Consider the following 18232-nt stretch of genomic DNA (forward strand, 5'->3'; position numbering starts at 1 on the left):
CATTATTTCTTATTACTATTACATGTATGTTACTATTATGTTATTTAAATAAAAGCACCAATTTAAAAAACAAACAACAGTATTGCGTTATTTAAATCGTAAAATTAACCAAAAATTTCCTAACAGAATTCGTTTTTCAGAGGTAGCTAATTCATTTCCCTTAATTCTTTACCTTAGGCATAGCATTAATTACTCAACTCAAAATTAATCCACAGTTTGCAAATAAATGCCTCTAATGTTATTGTAAGCCGATAATAGGTGTCATTAACACCTCGTTGTAGGTATACCTCCTCTATAAAATCAATTTACCGAAACCTCCACGGCTTTTACTATAGAAATCAATTTACCGAACTTGTCATTTACCGAAACCTCCAGCACCCGGGCAATGGAGTCCCATTACAATCGCGTAATTGGGTAAATTACCATGTACACAGTAGAAAGTAATGGTTTCACCCAACAGCATTTGAAACAGTGTCGTCTTATTAAGGAAGCAGTATGTTTTTTTGTTTTTACTTTTTGTTATATATCATTACAGGATTAAGTAAACAAATCTGCGAAGCAGAAACAGAAGAATTAATCACAAGAAAATTACTGTACATTGATTTATAACATTTATTTCAATATTATTATAATTTTTGGACGCCTTAATTTTGTCTCTAAATTTTCGGACAACTGTAATTTTTTAATATTTTTCGTATCCAAATATTTGGATACTAGAAAAAATAATTATTTTTATGTGTCCGAAAACATGAGTAATAACGGTTAGACATGTGGTGATTTCTAAAATTGATGCAATTAATTAATTGTATTCCCCTTTTAATGTATCCAAATTTTCCATGTATTTTAATTAATTGTTGCCTACGACTTTGATATAATTTATTAACTTACTGTCATCATTATCATCTTTCTGTTGATCGGTCTGGTCATTGACTCGTTGCATTTTCATATTCCGTTGGTGAGGTCTTTGAGTTCATTGCTTGTGAAACCCATGAGGTCAATGTCATCGGCAAATCTCAAGTTGGAGAATGGTCTGCCACAGATGGAGATGGTGTGGTGGTCTTGGACGGTCCACTGCATCTTTGCAAATTAAATGATACACAGTATGGGGGCGGATGCTCACAGATGTTCTGCAGAATTCACCCTTCTGTCCATTGAGAATTACTACGCTGCTGGCATTTCTGTAGAGTTCCTGGATGACTTGCACCAGCTTTTCCTAAATGTTGTATTTTCTCAAAACATGCCATAGGCCACCACACCACATGAAATTGAAAGCTTTCTTAAAGGAGATGTAGTTGTGGAAGAGCTCACATTGGTGTTGAAAGTATTACTCAATGATGACTCTGCCTTTGAAGATCTATTCCACTGTGCTCTGCCAATCTTTGAATCCAGCTTGCTCTTCCAACATCATTTCCTCACTCAGCCTTGCTTTTCAATTGGTTAAGGTTAAATGTGTAGCATGACTTTGCTGGGATGGCTGATGTGGCTGATGATGGGGTTATTCTAGTTTTGCTTAAGGTTGCCCTTTTTCGGTAGAGGGATTACATCATGGGCCACTTTTTCTCCTCCCAGATCTTCTAGCATAGCGTTGTCATTTGCTACACTTTTAACATCTTCTTCCAAGCAGATTCAGGTAGAAAGGAATATTGTCCACTCCCAAAGATTTTCCTGCCTTGAGACTGCACACTGCACAATGCTTCCTCTACCTCTACCTTTAGTATGGATTAATTTTTATCGTCTGCTTCTGGTCTGGGATTTTTGAAGATGACCAGATTCTGGTTGAAGCGGATAATTATAGAGGGTGCTGAAGTATTCAGTCAACCTGTTCAGGACTATCGCACTGTAGTTGTTCTATAACACTATCCTTGGGCTTACCGCTCTGTATGAGCGTCCTGTGGGTGCTGTAGGTTTTTACTTCTGCCTAATCTCTATGTTGATACATTGCTCCACATTGCTCCTCAATCCACCCCTCCTTCGCATCTTTCATCTTCTTTCTCACATCTTTCATCTTCTTTCTCACATCTGTCATCTTCTTCCTCACCTCCCTGTTGGCTTTCAGGTATTCTGCCGTATTGGCCACGCTGGTGAACTTCTTTGGCCCGAAAACAGCAGGAGTGATCATAGAAATAATATTTTCACTAGTGGCACAGCCACAAGTGAATTTTTTTTTCGATGATCATGAGTATCTATTTTAATTCATGAGTGATCATAGGAAATAATATTTTCACGAGTGGTGCAGCCACAAGTGAATTTTTGTTTTTTCTATGATCATGAGTGATTTAAAATTAATATTCCATCGAATCCAACAAATTTTCCTTTTCTTTTTTGGTTTAATTCACTGATATTTCTCTATAAACTACCAGAAAGGATAAAATAAATACAAATATGTTACAAATATGTAAAAAGTGATACTCTGACACACATTTTGCATTTTTAGCTCATCTATTTTTTGAAAAAAAATTATGAGCTATTGTCATCACCTTGGCGTCGGCGTTGGCGTCGGCGTCCGGTTAAGTTTTGCGTTTAGGTCCACTTTTCTCAGAAAGTATCAATGCTATTGCATTCAAACTTGGTACACTTACTTACTATCATGAGGGGACTAGGCAGGCAAAGTTAGATAACTCTGGCGTGCATTTTGACAGAATTATGTGCCCTTTTTATACTTAAAAAATTGAAAATTTTGGTTAAGTTTTGCGTTTAGTTCCATTTTTCTCAGTAAGTATCAATGCTATTGCATTCAAACTTGGTACACTTACTTACTATCATGAGGGGACTGGGCAGGCAAAGTTAGATAACTCTGGCATGCATTTTGACAGAATTATGTGCCCTTTTTATACTTAGTAAATTGACAATTTTGGTTAAGTTTTGTGTTTAGGTCCATTTTATTCCTTAAGCATCAAAGCTATTGCTTTCATACTTGCAACACTTACTAACTATCATAAGGGGACTGTGCAGGCAAAGTAATGTAACTCTGACTGGCATTTTGACAGAATTATGTGCCCTTTTTATACTTAGAAAATTGAAAATTTGATTAAGTTTTGTGTTTAGGTCCACTTTATTCCTACAGTATCAAAGCTATTGCTTTCATACTTACAAGATTTATGAACTATCATAAGGGGACGGTGCAGGCAAAGTTATGTAACTCTGACTGGCATTTGGACGGAATTATGGGCCCTTTATACTTAGAAAATTGAAAATTTGGTTAAGATTTATGTTTTGGTCACTTTACCCCTAAAGTATCATAGATATTGCTTTCATACTTGGAACACTCACAAACTATCATAAGGGTACAGTAAAAGGACAAGTTGCATAACTCTGGTTGTCATTGTTACGGAATTATGGCCCTTTTTTGACTTAGTAACTTTTAATATATGGTTAAATTTTGTGTTTCGATCCACTCGAAGTATCAAGGCTATTGCTTTCAAACTTCAAATACTTACATGCTATCATGAGGTTACTGTACCTGGCAACTTGAATTTTACTTTGACCTTTGAATGACCTTGACTCTCAAGGTCAAATTATTAAATTTTGCTAAAATTGCCATAACTTCTTTATTTATGATTAGATTTGATTGATACTTTGATGAAACTACTCTTACCTGACATACCACAATAGACTTCACCCAAACCATCCCCCGTGCCCTCCCCCCCCTCCCCCCCCCCTCCCCCCCCCTAATTTTTTTTTTTTTTTTTTTTTTTTTATAAGATCATCTCACAAATGACCACCACACCCTCACACTATACCCCCACCCCACCCCCCCACCCCCCCCCCCCTCAAATTTTTTTTTTGATTTTTTTTTTTTTTTTTTTTTTTTAAGATCATCTCACAAATTATCACCACACCCTCACACTATACCCCCCCCCCCCGATTTTTTTATTATTTTTTTTTTTTTTCGCTTTTTTTGGAAGATAATGTAATAAATGTCCACAACCCCACACTATACACCCCTCTTCACTCCACTCCTCCCTCCTTTGTGATTGAAAATGAGAGTCCCTTCACCTTTAAAAAGAAAATAGATGAGCGGTCTGCACCCGCAAGGCGGTGCTCTTGTTAATTTTATTTCATTTTTATATAATTAAAATATAAATCTTGTTGTTCTTTTAATTAAGTTTAGGTGAGCAAATAGTTCAGATTTTACTGCTCATTATACCAGGGGTTTTATTAAGACCCGAGCCGCTATGTAAATCACCTCTATTTTGACAAAAATATCAAACAACACCTTGCGTCTTTTTAAGGCTTAAGTAAATTTTAACTAACATTCACCGCCTTTTTTTGGAAAGCTTAATGAAACCTAATGTTCAATCCAATTTTAGTTTGTAATCATCAACAGGCACAAAGTAATGCTAAACATATAAATTAACAATAAATAATTATATGTACTGAAATTATTTCAGGTAATGCCAGATCGTTACTGCCCACAAGTGAAGGCTGTAAACCAGTGGAGATTATGCGTAACTTTACAGTAGGTATTTGTTTAGATCATACTTGCAATAAAAGTAAAGTGTATTCTCAAACTTATTCATATCAATATACAAGATAAGTATTGATGCAAAGCATCAAAGGGCGTCAGGAAATTCAGTGTAAAAGGCACTCAATGAAGTTACCTGGAACGATTTTTTTCTACTGTAAATATTAATATATTGGCGGATTATATTAAACAAAATAGAAAAAGATACTGATAAAACCATTATCTATAATTTTGTGTTATAACCCCAAATTTAATATCCATTATTTATGATGTTGTGTTTTAACCCCCAAATATCCATTATCTATGATTTTGTGTTGTAACCCCCAAATATTTCATAGTTCATTTTATTTACATTGGTTTTCTTTTTTTTACTGGCATCCGTGTGCAGTTTTCATTAATGGAACAGAACTGTGTAGGCTTTAAAAAATCTGTTTCATCTTGTAAGCGTAATTTCATATTTTTCTCAAGATCAAGGGGAGATGATTCTTAACTAATTATGCTTACGTTGCTCATTTACGATAGAGGTTGAGTACTCATTGATATGAAAACACTGTAAAAGTTTGAAAAAAAAATGAAGGAAAACTGTAAATTGCATGGAGAAGCTGCATTTCACAATACTTTGAAATTCAGTAAAAGATCATAATAGATTTATTGCTCCGATATTCATCATTTTCAATAAGGTTCGAGTAATACTGATATAAAACACTAAACAAGTTTAGAAAGATTCAGACGAAAGTTGTGAAATCTTTTAAACAAGTGGAACTTGTTTATTTTGTCAAATTTAATAGAAAAAAAATCTGGACTTATTGTCCCGTTGTTTCTCATTTTAAATGAGGTGGAAATGCTCATTGATATGAAGACACTGTAAGTTTGGAAAGATTCTGATGAAAAATGTTGACATAATCAACTAACGAAGCAGTTTTTCACTTTTATTTTTAAATTCAAAGAGACATAATTCTGTACTTATGGTCCGATATTGCTCATATAGAGTTTGGGTAGGCCGGTCCTCATTGATAAAAAACCTTTGCAAGTTTGGGAACAATTGGATGAAAATTTTGGACTTTGAACAACGATTTCAAAATTTCTCAAATTCTAAGGAAGATAACTATGGACGTAATAGTCGGATAATGCTAAAGGGCCCATACCACCTGGATAGTAATACGTGTCGCGCTTCGCGCTCTATATGTGGTTCTTAAAAAAAACTCCGAGGAGTGCTTGACTCTAGGGAAACGGGTTGCTGGGACACAGCTCCTCCTTGATAAGCGGCTGCTTCCTTTATCGCATCTCTTTGTTACAATCATAAATACATGTTGCCCTTAGCGCTCTATATGTGGTAGGGATAGTACTTAGGGCCTATGATAGACAACCATAAAAATACATGGATAATAGATGTGGTGTTTGCATTTATTTGTTAATATAAAAGCACGTGGAATGCATTAATTTTAATAAAAATGTCCAATTGTAGTAAAATGGATTTTAAAATGTCTACATAAAATAAAGCTTTATAATATTTATTAACCTGACTGAAAAAAAATTGTCAGTCGCCGAACTGTTCCGTTCGTGCCGGAACCCGGGATCGAGCCGGGCCCTTTAGATGATTGTTGCGCAAACAACTTCAGTCTAACGCTCTCCCAACTGAGCTATTCCGGCTGACATCATTTATGTACTGCTATTTGGTGAAGTTGTGTATAACGATCGTTATTATATGTCTATTAATAAACTAATACATTGTACGTTTTCGTACCACTACGCCTTCCAATAAACTTGCTTGCGGGATAGGTCGTCAAATATCGTACTACATTGATTCTCCACTAAATAAGCAAATTAGAAAAACCACAAAATAAATATATTTTGATTATGTTTTGTTTTTATACAAAACCAGAAAGTTTCGCGTATTTGCCCAGTCCTGTGATCTTTCCCCTGTGATCAGTTGTGGATCAGTTATAAATTAAAACAATTAGCTTTGCATTATTGGCAACAAATGTTGTAATGTAATAGGCACAAATGCAGTACTTATTTACACTAATTTACACAAAAAATCACCACTATGCAAGATATTCTTAAAACAAAAATATATACATTTGTGTGTACATCGATCCATAAAATAACTATTCCTTCCATAAGCGAAAAAAAATGCATACTAGTCGCCGCTCTTCAGGGCGACGCCAATAATTGGTTGATTCATATGGATTACAGATGGTTATATTTACAAATAATTCGCCTGGCTGGAGGATCAAGGAAGGTATTTGCTTAAGAAATAATTTTAGGATTTAGCTGGTCTTGTTAACATTTATATGACATATTAAAAATAGATTATACGTTACATAATTATGCTTCCTTTTTGTGTATATAACAGTTCATTAGTGGTGTGTAGCATAAACTATGGGATGAGTTTACTCAATATTAAGGCATTTGCTATAATAATGATTTATGTATCAATATTTATTTTATTGTTATGTTTTTAGCTCACCTGATTGCTAAGGTGAGCTTTTGTGACCGGTCTTTGTCCGTCGTCTGTCTGTCCGTCCATTCACATTTGTTCGTAAACACTCTAGAAGCCACATTTATTGTCCAATCTTCATGAAACTTGGTCAGAAGCTTCATCCCAATAAAATCTCGGTCGAGTTCAAAACTGGGTCATGCCGGGTCAAAAACTAGGTCACTAGGTCAAAAAAAAGGAAAAAAACTTGTAAACACTGTAGAAGTCACATTTCATGCCCAATCTTCATGTAACTTTGTCAAAATGTTGTCTTAATGATATGTTTGTTGAGTTCAAAAGTGGTTCCGGTCCGTAGAAAAAACATGGCCTCCAGTTGGTGAGGCAATTTTCCTTATTTGGCTATAGAAAAACCTTGTTAATACTCTAGAAGTCACATTTTTTGCCCAAAAATGGTCCAGATCGGTAAAAAACATGGCCACCAGTGGGCAGGGCATTTTTATGCCCCCGGTAGGGTGGCATATAGCAGTTGAACTGCCCGTCAGTCAGTATGTCAGTCTGTCCGTCTGCCCGTTCGTCCGGAAAAAATGTTAACGTTGGTCATAACTTTTGCAATATTGAAGATAGCAACTTGATATTTGGCATGCATGTGTACATGTATCTCATGAAGCTGCACATTTTGAGTGGTGGAAGTTCAAGGTCAAGGTCATCCTTCAAGGTCAAAGGTAAAAAATAAAATAATAATTTCAAAGCGGCGCAGTAGGGGGCATTGTATTTCTGGCGAACACATCTCTTGTTCACTATATGTATATTGTGAAAACATGTGAACACTCTAGAAGTCACATTTTTGGCCCAATTTTCATGAAATTGGCTCAGAACATTTGTTTCCTTGATACGAGAGTTGAGTTAAAAAAATGGTTCCGGTCAACTGAATAACATGGCTGCCGGGGGGGGGGGGGGGCAGTTTTCTTATATTAATATAGTAAAAAAAGCTTGTGAACACTCTAGAAGTCACATTTTTTGCCCAATGATCATGAAACTTGATGAAATGATTGGTTTTATATATATCTCAGACGATCGGTAAAAAAACATGGCCGCCAGTGAGGGGCAGTTTTCCTTATGTGACTAGAGAGAAACCTTGTGATCGAACACTATAAAAGTCTCAGGAAAATGGCTCAGATCGGTGAAACACAATTTTTACCTCACCTGATTGCTCAGGTGAGGTTTTAGAATTGATCTTTGTCAACTTTCTGTTCGTCCACATTAGGTTTGTAAACACTCTAGCATTCACACTTCTCAAGCTTTCTTTATGAAAGTTGCTGAAAGATCTCAGTCAAGTTTGATAATGAGCAAAATCACAAAATTAATGCCATAATTATTGCCCTTAGATTGTCCAAATTTTCATTATATTATACAAAATCCTTGTAAACACATTAGAAGTCACAATTTTGTTTCAGAATTTATGAATCTTGGTCAAAATATTTATTTTTGTAAGCAAAGTTTAATGTTTGGTAAGGGGGGTCAACTCAAAATATAGGTCACCAGGTAAAATCATACAAAAACAAGGGCTGTTTGTAAAACATGCATGCCTCCCATACGGGCTCTCAGTTGTAGTGACAGCCATTTTGTAAATATGTTTTTTGTCACTGTGACCTTGACCTTTGACCTAGTTACCTGAAAATCAATAGGGGTCATCTGCGAGTCATGATCAATGTACCTATGAAGTTTCATGATCCTAGCCATAAGCGTTCTTGAGTTATCATCCAGAAACCATTTTACTATTTCGGGTTACCGTGACCTTGACCTTTGACCAAGTGACCTCAAAATCAATAGGGGTCATCTACGAGTCATGATCAAGCTACCTATCAAGTTTCATGATCCTAGGCATAAGCGTTCTTGAGTTATCATCCGGAAACCATTTTACTATTTCGGGTCACTGTGACCTTGACCTTTGACCTAGTGACCTGAAAATCAATAGGGGTCATCTACGAGTCATGAACAATCTACCTATCAAGTTTCATGATCCTAGGCATAAGCATTCATGAGTTATCATCCGGAAACCATTTTACTATTTCGGGTCACCGTGACCTTGACCTTTGACCTAGTGACCTCAAAATCAATAGAGGTCATCTGCGAGTCATGATCAATGTACCTATAAAGTTTCATGATCCTAGGCATAAGCGTTCTTGAGTTATCATCCGGAAAAGAATTTTACTATTTCGGGTCACCATGACCTTGACCTTTGACCTACTGACCTGAAAATCAATAGGGGTCATCTGCGAGTCATGATCAATCTAACTATCAAGTTTCATGATCCTAGGCATAAACGTTCTTGAATTATCATCCGGAAACCATTTTACTATTTCGGGTCACAGTGACCTTGACCTTTGACCTAGTGACCTCAAAATCAATAGGGGTCATCTGCGAGTCATGATCAATGTACCTATGAAGTTTCATGATCCTAGGCCTAAGCGTTCTTGAGTTATCATCCGGAAACCACCTGGTGGACGGACCGACCAACCGACAGACCGACCGACATGTGCAAAGCAATATACCCCCTCTTCTTCGAAGGGGGGCATAACAACAAGAGATGTGTTTGTCAGAAACACAATGCCCCCTATTGCTCCGCTTTGAAGCAGGGTTGGCACCAATCGACAGCCCCCGGTTTTAACCGCCGGTTTTTACCGGTTAAAACCGCCCCGGTCAATACTCCCAAAGTGGTCATTACTGGTCAATACTGGTCGATTGAACTTTACCCCCAATTTTAATTTATATTCCATGCCTAATTGAACAATATTGATAATATAAATTAAACAGACATGTTGCCAATAATGTCTTAAGCTATTTATACCCACTATATTATACCTGTTCATGCAATTTGTCGGCCAATCTCTCAAAATTTTGCAAATAAGTCAAATTTGGTCATTTTGATTTTTCTGGTTGATTGAACTTTTTTTCAATTCTAATGAATTATGATGCTCAGATAATTCTGTGCTTGATTCAACAACAACCTGTCAATTACTGTGTATGAGTTGTTCCTCATGCCCCACTGTCCCCACAGTTTTCTAACAGTCTTCTCACCTATACAGGTTGGGGCACCCAAAACTGATAATAGGGCCTTAAATGGCTATTTTGACACAATCCTTACTTGTCATGTATTCTTGCATTGATTTCTTTAAATACTTTTTAAACAAAATAGTGAAAAAAACTTTAATTTTTATTGATATAAGAATAAAAAACATAATAAGAAAAAATTAAGAAAAGAAAAAAATAATTGAAAAGAAGAGTAGACCCACAATTGGAAAACATTATTTGTTGGCAAAATCAAGAACTTTGATTGTTTATTCATTTGAATACCAATTGAACTTTTTAATATGAAAGGGAAAAACACCCTCTTTATACAGAAAGGAAACAAGTTAGAAGTAACTATTAAATTAATAGCAAGTACAATGTAATCTTCTTGTGTGAGTGATATGAAATAGCCTAAGGGCAGATTTGCTTAATTGTCAATATCCGAGACATAACACTGCATGCATTTTATTACCAACTAAGAGGCCAGATTTATAACCCTAGAATACACAAGAGTTCTGTTTGTCCATCTGCTTATCAAATAGATATATCAATAGATAAGTGAAATGCTATGGTACATTGTACCTACAATAGTAATAATAACTTTAGTAACAGATGTGATACACTGAGATAAAGATATTGCCTTAGTCCTTATGTATTTGAGGCTGTTAATAAAGAAGTAACTTTTTACAGCTTTAAAGATTTTTTTTACAATAAATAACTCAGAAAAAAGTTTATCAATTACAGAATAATTATTGATTTAATATAAAATGGCTCCTTTGTAATGTTTAAATGCTACAATTTTCAATCGACCAGTATTGACCAGTAAAGACCAGTATTGACCGGTTTTAACCGGGTATTGACCGCCGGCCTGGTCAATACTCAATTGACCGGTCAATATGCCAACCCTGCTTTGAAGCCATAAATTTGACCTTTGACCTTGAAGGATGACCTTGACCTTTCACCACTAAAAATTTGCAGCTCCATGAGATACACATGCATGCCAAATATCAAGTTGCTTTCGTCAATATTGCAAAAGTTATGAAGAAGGTTAAAGTTTTGTCTAAAGTTTTTGAATTTGTTTTTTTTTACCTTTGACCTTGAAGGATGACCTTGACATTGACCTTTCACCACTCAAAATGTGCAGCTCCGTGAGATACACATGCATGCCAAATATCAAGTTGCTATCTTGAATATTGCAAAAGTTATGACCAAGGTTAAAGTTTTGGTTAAAGTTTTGGGACACACACACACACACACATACAATGACAGACAGACCAAAAACAATATACCCCTGATCTTTCGATCCCGGGGCATAAAAACACTCCATACGCCAGAATTTTGGTTCATTAATGATAAAACTTTACCAGGATGTTTGTCTGGACAATATCTAGGTCAAGTTTGACGTTTGGTAAAGATTAAATGAACCGACTCCTTAAGGTGAGCGTACTAGGGCAATCTTGGCCCTCTTGTTTTAATTATTAATTCAATTCACAAAAGTAGCATTTTCATACTTTTCCTCTAACACATATTGACTTTTCCTACAGAGCATGTACTTTTTAGCAATTATGTTTGCTTGTCATTTTATTTGGTACAAAAATACAATTTCATACAATGCCATTCTGAATACTTGCAGGTATGTGTCGAAGGCAATATTGCAAGTGGGAAAACACGGTTGTTAGAGTATTTCAAGCAGTACTCCAACATTGTTGAGGTACTCATATAATAATATTAAATTAATCTCATTAATAAAGTAAACTTATTTAATGTAAACAACAACAACAATTTACAGCTGTTTTTTATTTTAATCAAAGTTGTACAGAATGCTATGCTGTACCGGTTTGTTTTGTACTATTGTATAAATCAATTTTGAATGATTTTGAATGATTTGAATAACAATATTTGCACACAACTTCTTCATGGAACATCATTCCATGTGCTAATTATCCCCCGCCAGAGGCGGAGGGATATTGTTTTGGCGTTGTCCGTCCGGCTGTCCGTCCATCCGGCTGTCCGTCCGGCCGGCTGTCCGTCCGTCCGGCACTTTTGTTTCCAGAGCCATATCTTGGAAGTTCTTTGGTGGATTTCATTTAAACCCACTTCTGTTGAAATAAAGACCAACTTCTGTTGTAAAAGACTCGCTTATAAAACAAAAAGACACACTTAAACACACATAAACCAACTCATAAATAAAAAGGCTCACTTTTGACACACAAAAAAACGACTTCTTACAGAAAAAAAACTCGCTTAAACACACATCTTCTTAACATAACCAACTTTAAACTCAGTTAAGCACAGTTTAGCGCACATAAAACTCACTTTTATTAGCAAAAACCAACTTCCACTAAGAAAAACTCAGAAAAAACACAGTTTTAAGTTGGTTTAAGTGTGTTTTGGTATAAAAGTGGGTTATTTTTTGACAAGGGTAGGCACTTTTGTGTCCAAGCCATAACTTGGAAGCGCTTTTGCATATTTCATTTAAACTTGGTATGAGTATATATATGCATAAGAGGATGATGCACGCCAAATGGCATTGTACACCATCTGTTAAAAACAGACTTATGGCCCTTTGTATCTTGAAAAAATGCTTTTTACTATAGACACTTTTGTGTCCGGAGCCATATCTTGGAAGCGCTTTGGCATATTTCATTTAAACTTGGTATGAGTATGAGGGATATTGTTTTGGCGCTAATCTTATTAATTACCACACCCCACATTATACCCACCTCTCACTCCCCCCGTACCCTCCCCCCCCCCCTACAAAAGACTTAGTTTTGTGTTATTGTTCTCCGTCCGTCCATCTATCATTATGTTCATCCGTCCAATTTGCACCCATCCTCAAACAAAGCATATGTTGCGGGGGATACCTTGGGCCTTTCAGGCCCTCTTGTTTTTTTTCTGTTTAATACTTTCTTTCAAATTAAATTTCTGTCTATTTGATCTGTTTGTCTATATTAATATATGGAATCCTTTTCTATGTGAAGGTTTGCGTTGAGCCGACACATAGATGGCAGAATGTGCAGGGACACAATGCCCTGGTAAGTCATTACACTGGTTCCCGGTGGGTGGGGGAAAACCAGAGCATTCAGAGGTTACCCCCCAAGGTCACATGCGCTGGAAGCAGGGATTGAACCCTGTCACCTAGCATATTCCAACCATTGTACTAACCAGACATCTAAATTTGATCCTTTGATGGTTACTGGTATTTATTATGCCCCCTGATCGAATGATGGGGGTATATTGTTTTTGGCCTGTCTGTCTGTCTGTCTGTCTGTCTGTCATTTTGTCCCAAAACTTTAACCTAGGTTAAAGTTTTAGGTTAAAGTTTTGCAATATTGAATAACTTTTGCAATATTGAAGATAGCAACTTGATAATTGGCATGCATGTGTATCTCATGGAGCTGCACATTTTAAGTGGTGAAAGGTCAAGGTCATCCTTCAAGGTCAAAGGTAAAAAAACAACGCGCATTAGGGGGCATTGTGTTTCTGACAAACACATCTCTTGTTTTATCTATATAATTATCTATGAAAGAGACAGATACCGGTAGTCAGATAACTGAATCAAATTGTGAACTGAAAGCTGAAAATTCTGTACTTTTTACTGGGCTAGACCTAGCTTTTAGATCTCAAGTCTGTTCAATGTTATGAAGGCAAGCTTATTTAAGGCCCGTATTACTGGCTGTATTCACCAACCAATTCTTTGACTTATGTATACAAATGAAGAATATTTTTAAAACTGTTATGTTTGAAATATTCTTTATTGTGACACCTCAAATTCCATCATTCTTTTGAAGAAAAGTGTTCTTATGTCATTATCACCTATAAAAGCCTGCATCTTTTCAAACTCTGAATTCTTGGTCTATACTTTAAACTGAAGTCAAAGAATAGGTTGGAGAAAACGGTACTTGGCAGAGCAATCTCAAGGATATAATACACATACACATTTCTGTAGCTCAACAGATTTCTTCTCTTAACAAACACAACTAATACATGAACATTGCTGCAGGCAGCAATGTATGAGGACCCAGCCAGATGGGGGCCTATCATGCAGTCCTATGTACAGCTCACCATGCTGCAGCTGCACACCAAACCTCAGGTACAGTGTCTACACTGCTATCAAATGAGCCACATTCTGTGAAAACTGGTATTAATGCATGCACATAAAGTATCTTCCCAGATTTCTGTAGGGTGTGTGTACTGCGCAGGCTTATCTGGGATGAAACTTTTTGCTACACTGGATTTTCTTTTTAAAGAGACCTCCTTTAATTTTTTTTTCTCATAAAAACAGAAAGTGTTGTCTCTGTTATGGATGGACATGCTAATCTTGGCTAACACTTAACACACATGGGTTAAGATCAGTTTTCACAGAACGAGGCCAAAATGTTCAATGTTTGTAGACTCCTTACACATTTCTCAAGAGATTTAATAAACTTAAGGTATGTCATCACCATGAAGGGTAGATACTGATAGCACTTTGTTTTAATTCCCAGTAATCAATACATTCCTTAGTATTTTGTCTTAGACCATAGTTGACAATTAGTCCTTCAGCCCAGTACCCAAAATTGAGGTGGGGTGTACCAGTAAGGGGGGCAAAACTACACCTATATATCTTGGAAGATGCATAGCATATGAAAATGGTTGATAACAGTCTGGTACTGGCAGCTTTTGGTATTTTTTTCTCCTTTTAAGATGGGGCCTCAATCAGCTTAAATTTCATAAATTGAACCGAAGTAGGGTCAATATACATTTTGACCCCCCAAAAATTGCTACAAAACGTATTTTAAATGATCCTGGTAGGGTAGAAGGTTCTTAAAAACATATTAAAAGTTTACCACAATCAGACCTCCGGATTTTTTTTTCAAGATGGCCGCAAAGATGGCCGCCGAGACCTATTAATGATTATAACTATGTAACTATCCAATCAAATTTGATGAATTTGGTGTTTATACCTAGATTTCAAGGGGCAAAGAACACATAATGATCATCAGAAATTGATTAAGTTGATTTAATACACACAAATTCAACAATGCGTCGAAAATGGACGCCAAGATGGCCACCAAAACCTATTTATGATCATAACTATGTATATATCAACTTAAATTTGATGATTTTGTAGTCTATACCCAGGTTTAAGGGGGCAAAGAACACATAAATATTATCAGACAAAGTGTAAGTTAATTATGTTACACAGAAATTTAACATGGCGTCTTAAATGGCCGCCAAGATGGCCGCAAAGATGGTCGCCAAAACCTATAAAATGATCATAACTATGTTACTATCCACTCAAATTTGATGATTTTGGTGTCTATACATAGGTTTCATGGGGGCAAAGAATCCATTAAGATCATCAGACATTGTTTAAGTTTATTATATTACACACAAACCCAACACAGCATCCAAAATGGCCACCAAGATGGCCGCCAAAACATATATTTGATTATAAAATATAACTATGTAACTATCCACTCAAATTTGATGAATTTGGTGAATACCCAGGTTTCAGAGAGCAAACAACACACTAATATCACATTTATATCATCAGACAAAATGTAAGCTAATTATGTTACACAGAAATCCAACACGCCGTCCAAAGTGGCCATCAACACAATACAAAGGACCACAAGTCCATAAATTGTTACTCAAACGTTATGGTTGTTATGTAAAATGCCATAGTTTAGTAGACAAGAAACACTTTAATCGAATTGAGGTTATCACTAAGGAGTTAAATCATCATAAAATCCAATTTACGACATTTGGAAGAGAGAATGAACCAGCACATGACTTCATGATAGGATCAGGTTTTACTAACTTCTGTAGACTTGATTTTTTACCGTTGCTGAAAATCATTGAAGATTAATTACAGCCTGAATAAGCACGAGTTCTTTCAAAAGGTTAATATTACACACTTTGCATTTCTTTGACTATTTATTTACATACAAGCGGAATTAGATGGCCTTATTGTCCCTTTCGGAGTAATGCAGGATCAAGATGAGCAAATCTGTATCCTCGCCCACCACTGTCAGAAGCGATCTTAACAGCCAAGCTATTCCAAAAAGATTTGGCTCTGTACTTCTCGTGAATTTATAAGCAAAGACCGACTTTCCTATGATATCTCTTATGATCGTTTTCCCAACCGCCTCAATTGCATGAACATTCACATGTGACCCAGCCACTATCTCATTGACCGTGTTTCTGAGAGTAAAAAGGGTCAGCTGTGTATGGTGATCAGGTTGTAATCTGTGTCTGCATTTTCTCTAGATCAGAAGAATCCCCTTTGATGCACACTTCAGTTGAGTCTTTGTGTTGTGGACTTGTAGTATAGGTCAGGTCTGTGAAATCCTGCATCGCACTGTTTTGCTCGGATGTTGCAGATAGGGTCCAAGGGGTTTGCATTTCCTCAGTCATTCCACTGCCGCGAGTTAGACCACATGTGCTCTATAAAAACATCATCAATGTTTGCTCAATAACAAGATCAAGTCCTAGCCCAGCCCAGCACTGATGGCTCCTACAAACAACGTGAAAACCAATACCGAACTTTCGATAAACGTCCGGGTGCGTTTCCTCTAGGTTGCTTATTTGCTGCAGATATCTGTAGTAATACGCAGATTGCAGGTAATGTATCCAGCAGCAACAAAGATGGATAGCAATTTGGGCACTGCCTAATGCATCAACCAACACCCAGTACGATATGCTTTAATCAACAAACTTGAATTGTTAATCATAAGCTGATAATTCAGCCATACTATGCTTGTTTTTGGACAATTTCATTTGTCTACTTCTCTTTAGTCCCCTCGAGTTTGATCAAAAACGCATAACATATCATCTGCTAGCGTTGTTTTGCCCTTCAAAAGGGAAGAGTACAAATCCAGCAGCATCTTAATGTCTGGATCTTCCTTGGTCATTTCTGCTGAAAGCTGGCTGTGTATGCACTCCCCCCCCCCCCCCCCCCCCCCGCAAGTTCATATGTTTATGAAACATCCCAATATTTGCAACTTCTTTGTGGCGCATCAATGCTGATTTTGGCAGCTTTCCAATACAAGGGATGGTCAAACGTTACAATGGTGTAAAGGTTGAGGCAAGGTTGCAAACTAAGACTTATGTTGACATAATGCACGCTTTGTCCCCATTGTACATATTAATCATGGCAAGAATCTGACTCACAACAGCCCAGGGTACTGTCTTTGCTGATGCAAGATACGCATCATTCCCTGCCAATTCAGTGTTGCCTGAAGCTGAAAAATATCGATCCTCTTGTCAAAATCCAGAAATTGCGACAGGTCCAAACTATGGCGTTTCACATAACAAGCATCACGTCAAAAGTGATGGACTTGCGGTCCTTCGTATTGTGTCATTGGACGCCATGTGAGTTTTCTGTGTAACATAATAAACTTGAACTATGTCTGATAATCGAAATGTGTTCTTTACCCTTCAAAACCTCGGTATAGACAACAAAATCATCTAATCTGAGTGGATAGTTACATAGTTACATGTATACTCATTAATAGGTTTTGGTGGCCATTTTGGACGCCATGTTGGATTTGTGTGTAATATAGTAAACTTAAACAATGTCGTATAATCTTAATGTGTTCTTTGCCCCTTGAAACCTATGCATATCCACCAAAATAATCAAATTTGAGTAGATATTTACATAGTTATGATCAATAATAGGTTTTGGCGGCCATCTTGGCGGCCATTTTAGACGCCATGTTGGATTTGTGTGTACTATTGTTAGCTTAAACAATGTCTGATGATCTTTATGTGTTCTTTGCCCCTTCAAACGTAGGTATAGACACCAAATCCATATAAGTTGAGTGGATAGTTACATAGTTATGATCAGTAATAGGTTGTGGTGGATATCTTGGCGGCCATTTTGGACGCCATTTTGGATTTGGGAGTAATATAATAAACTTATACAATGTATGATGATCTAAATGTGTTATTTGCCCCTTGAAACCCATATATAGCCATAAAAATAATCAAATTTGAGTGGATATTTACATAGTTATGATCATTAATAGGTTTTGGTGGCCATCTTGGTGACCATTTTCGACGCCATGTTGGATTTGTGAGTACTATTGTACACTTTAACAATGTCTGATGATCTTTATGTGTTCTTTGCCCCTTGAAACTTAGGAATAGACACCAAATTCATCAAATTTGATTGTATAGTTACATAGTTGTGATCATTAATAGGTATTGGCGGCCATCTTGAAAAAAACTTTCCTGAGGTCCGATTGTGATAAACTTTTGGTATGTTTTAA

The 18232-nt window shown here is 36.5% G+C and overlaps 1 protein-coding gene across 1 annotated transcript in view; it reads left to right on the plus strand.

Annotated features, from left to right (window-relative positions):
• Positions 1-18232, plus strand: part of LOC127846510 (thymidine kinase 2, mitochondrial-like) — a 50605-nt gene that overhangs the window by 1545 nt on the left and 30828 nt on the right. Inside the window, exons 2-5 of the mRNA XM_052377805.1 lie at positions 4392-4459; positions 11608-11685; positions 12956-13009; positions 13978-14067. Coding sequence (XP_052233765.1) covers positions 4392-4459; positions 11608-11685; positions 12956-13009; positions 13978-14067 — 290 coding nt within the window. The remainder of the gene's footprint in view (positions 1-4391; positions 4460-11607; positions 11686-12955; positions 13010-13977; positions 14068-18232) is intronic.

The sequence above is a fragment of the Dreissena polymorpha genome, chromosome 9 (assembly GCF_020536995.1).
Source record: "Dreissena polymorpha isolate Duluth1 chromosome 9, UMN_Dpol_1.0, whole genome shotgun sequence".
Lineage (NCBI taxonomy): Eukaryota > Metazoa > Mollusca > Bivalvia > Myida > Dreissenidae > Dreissena > Dreissena polymorpha.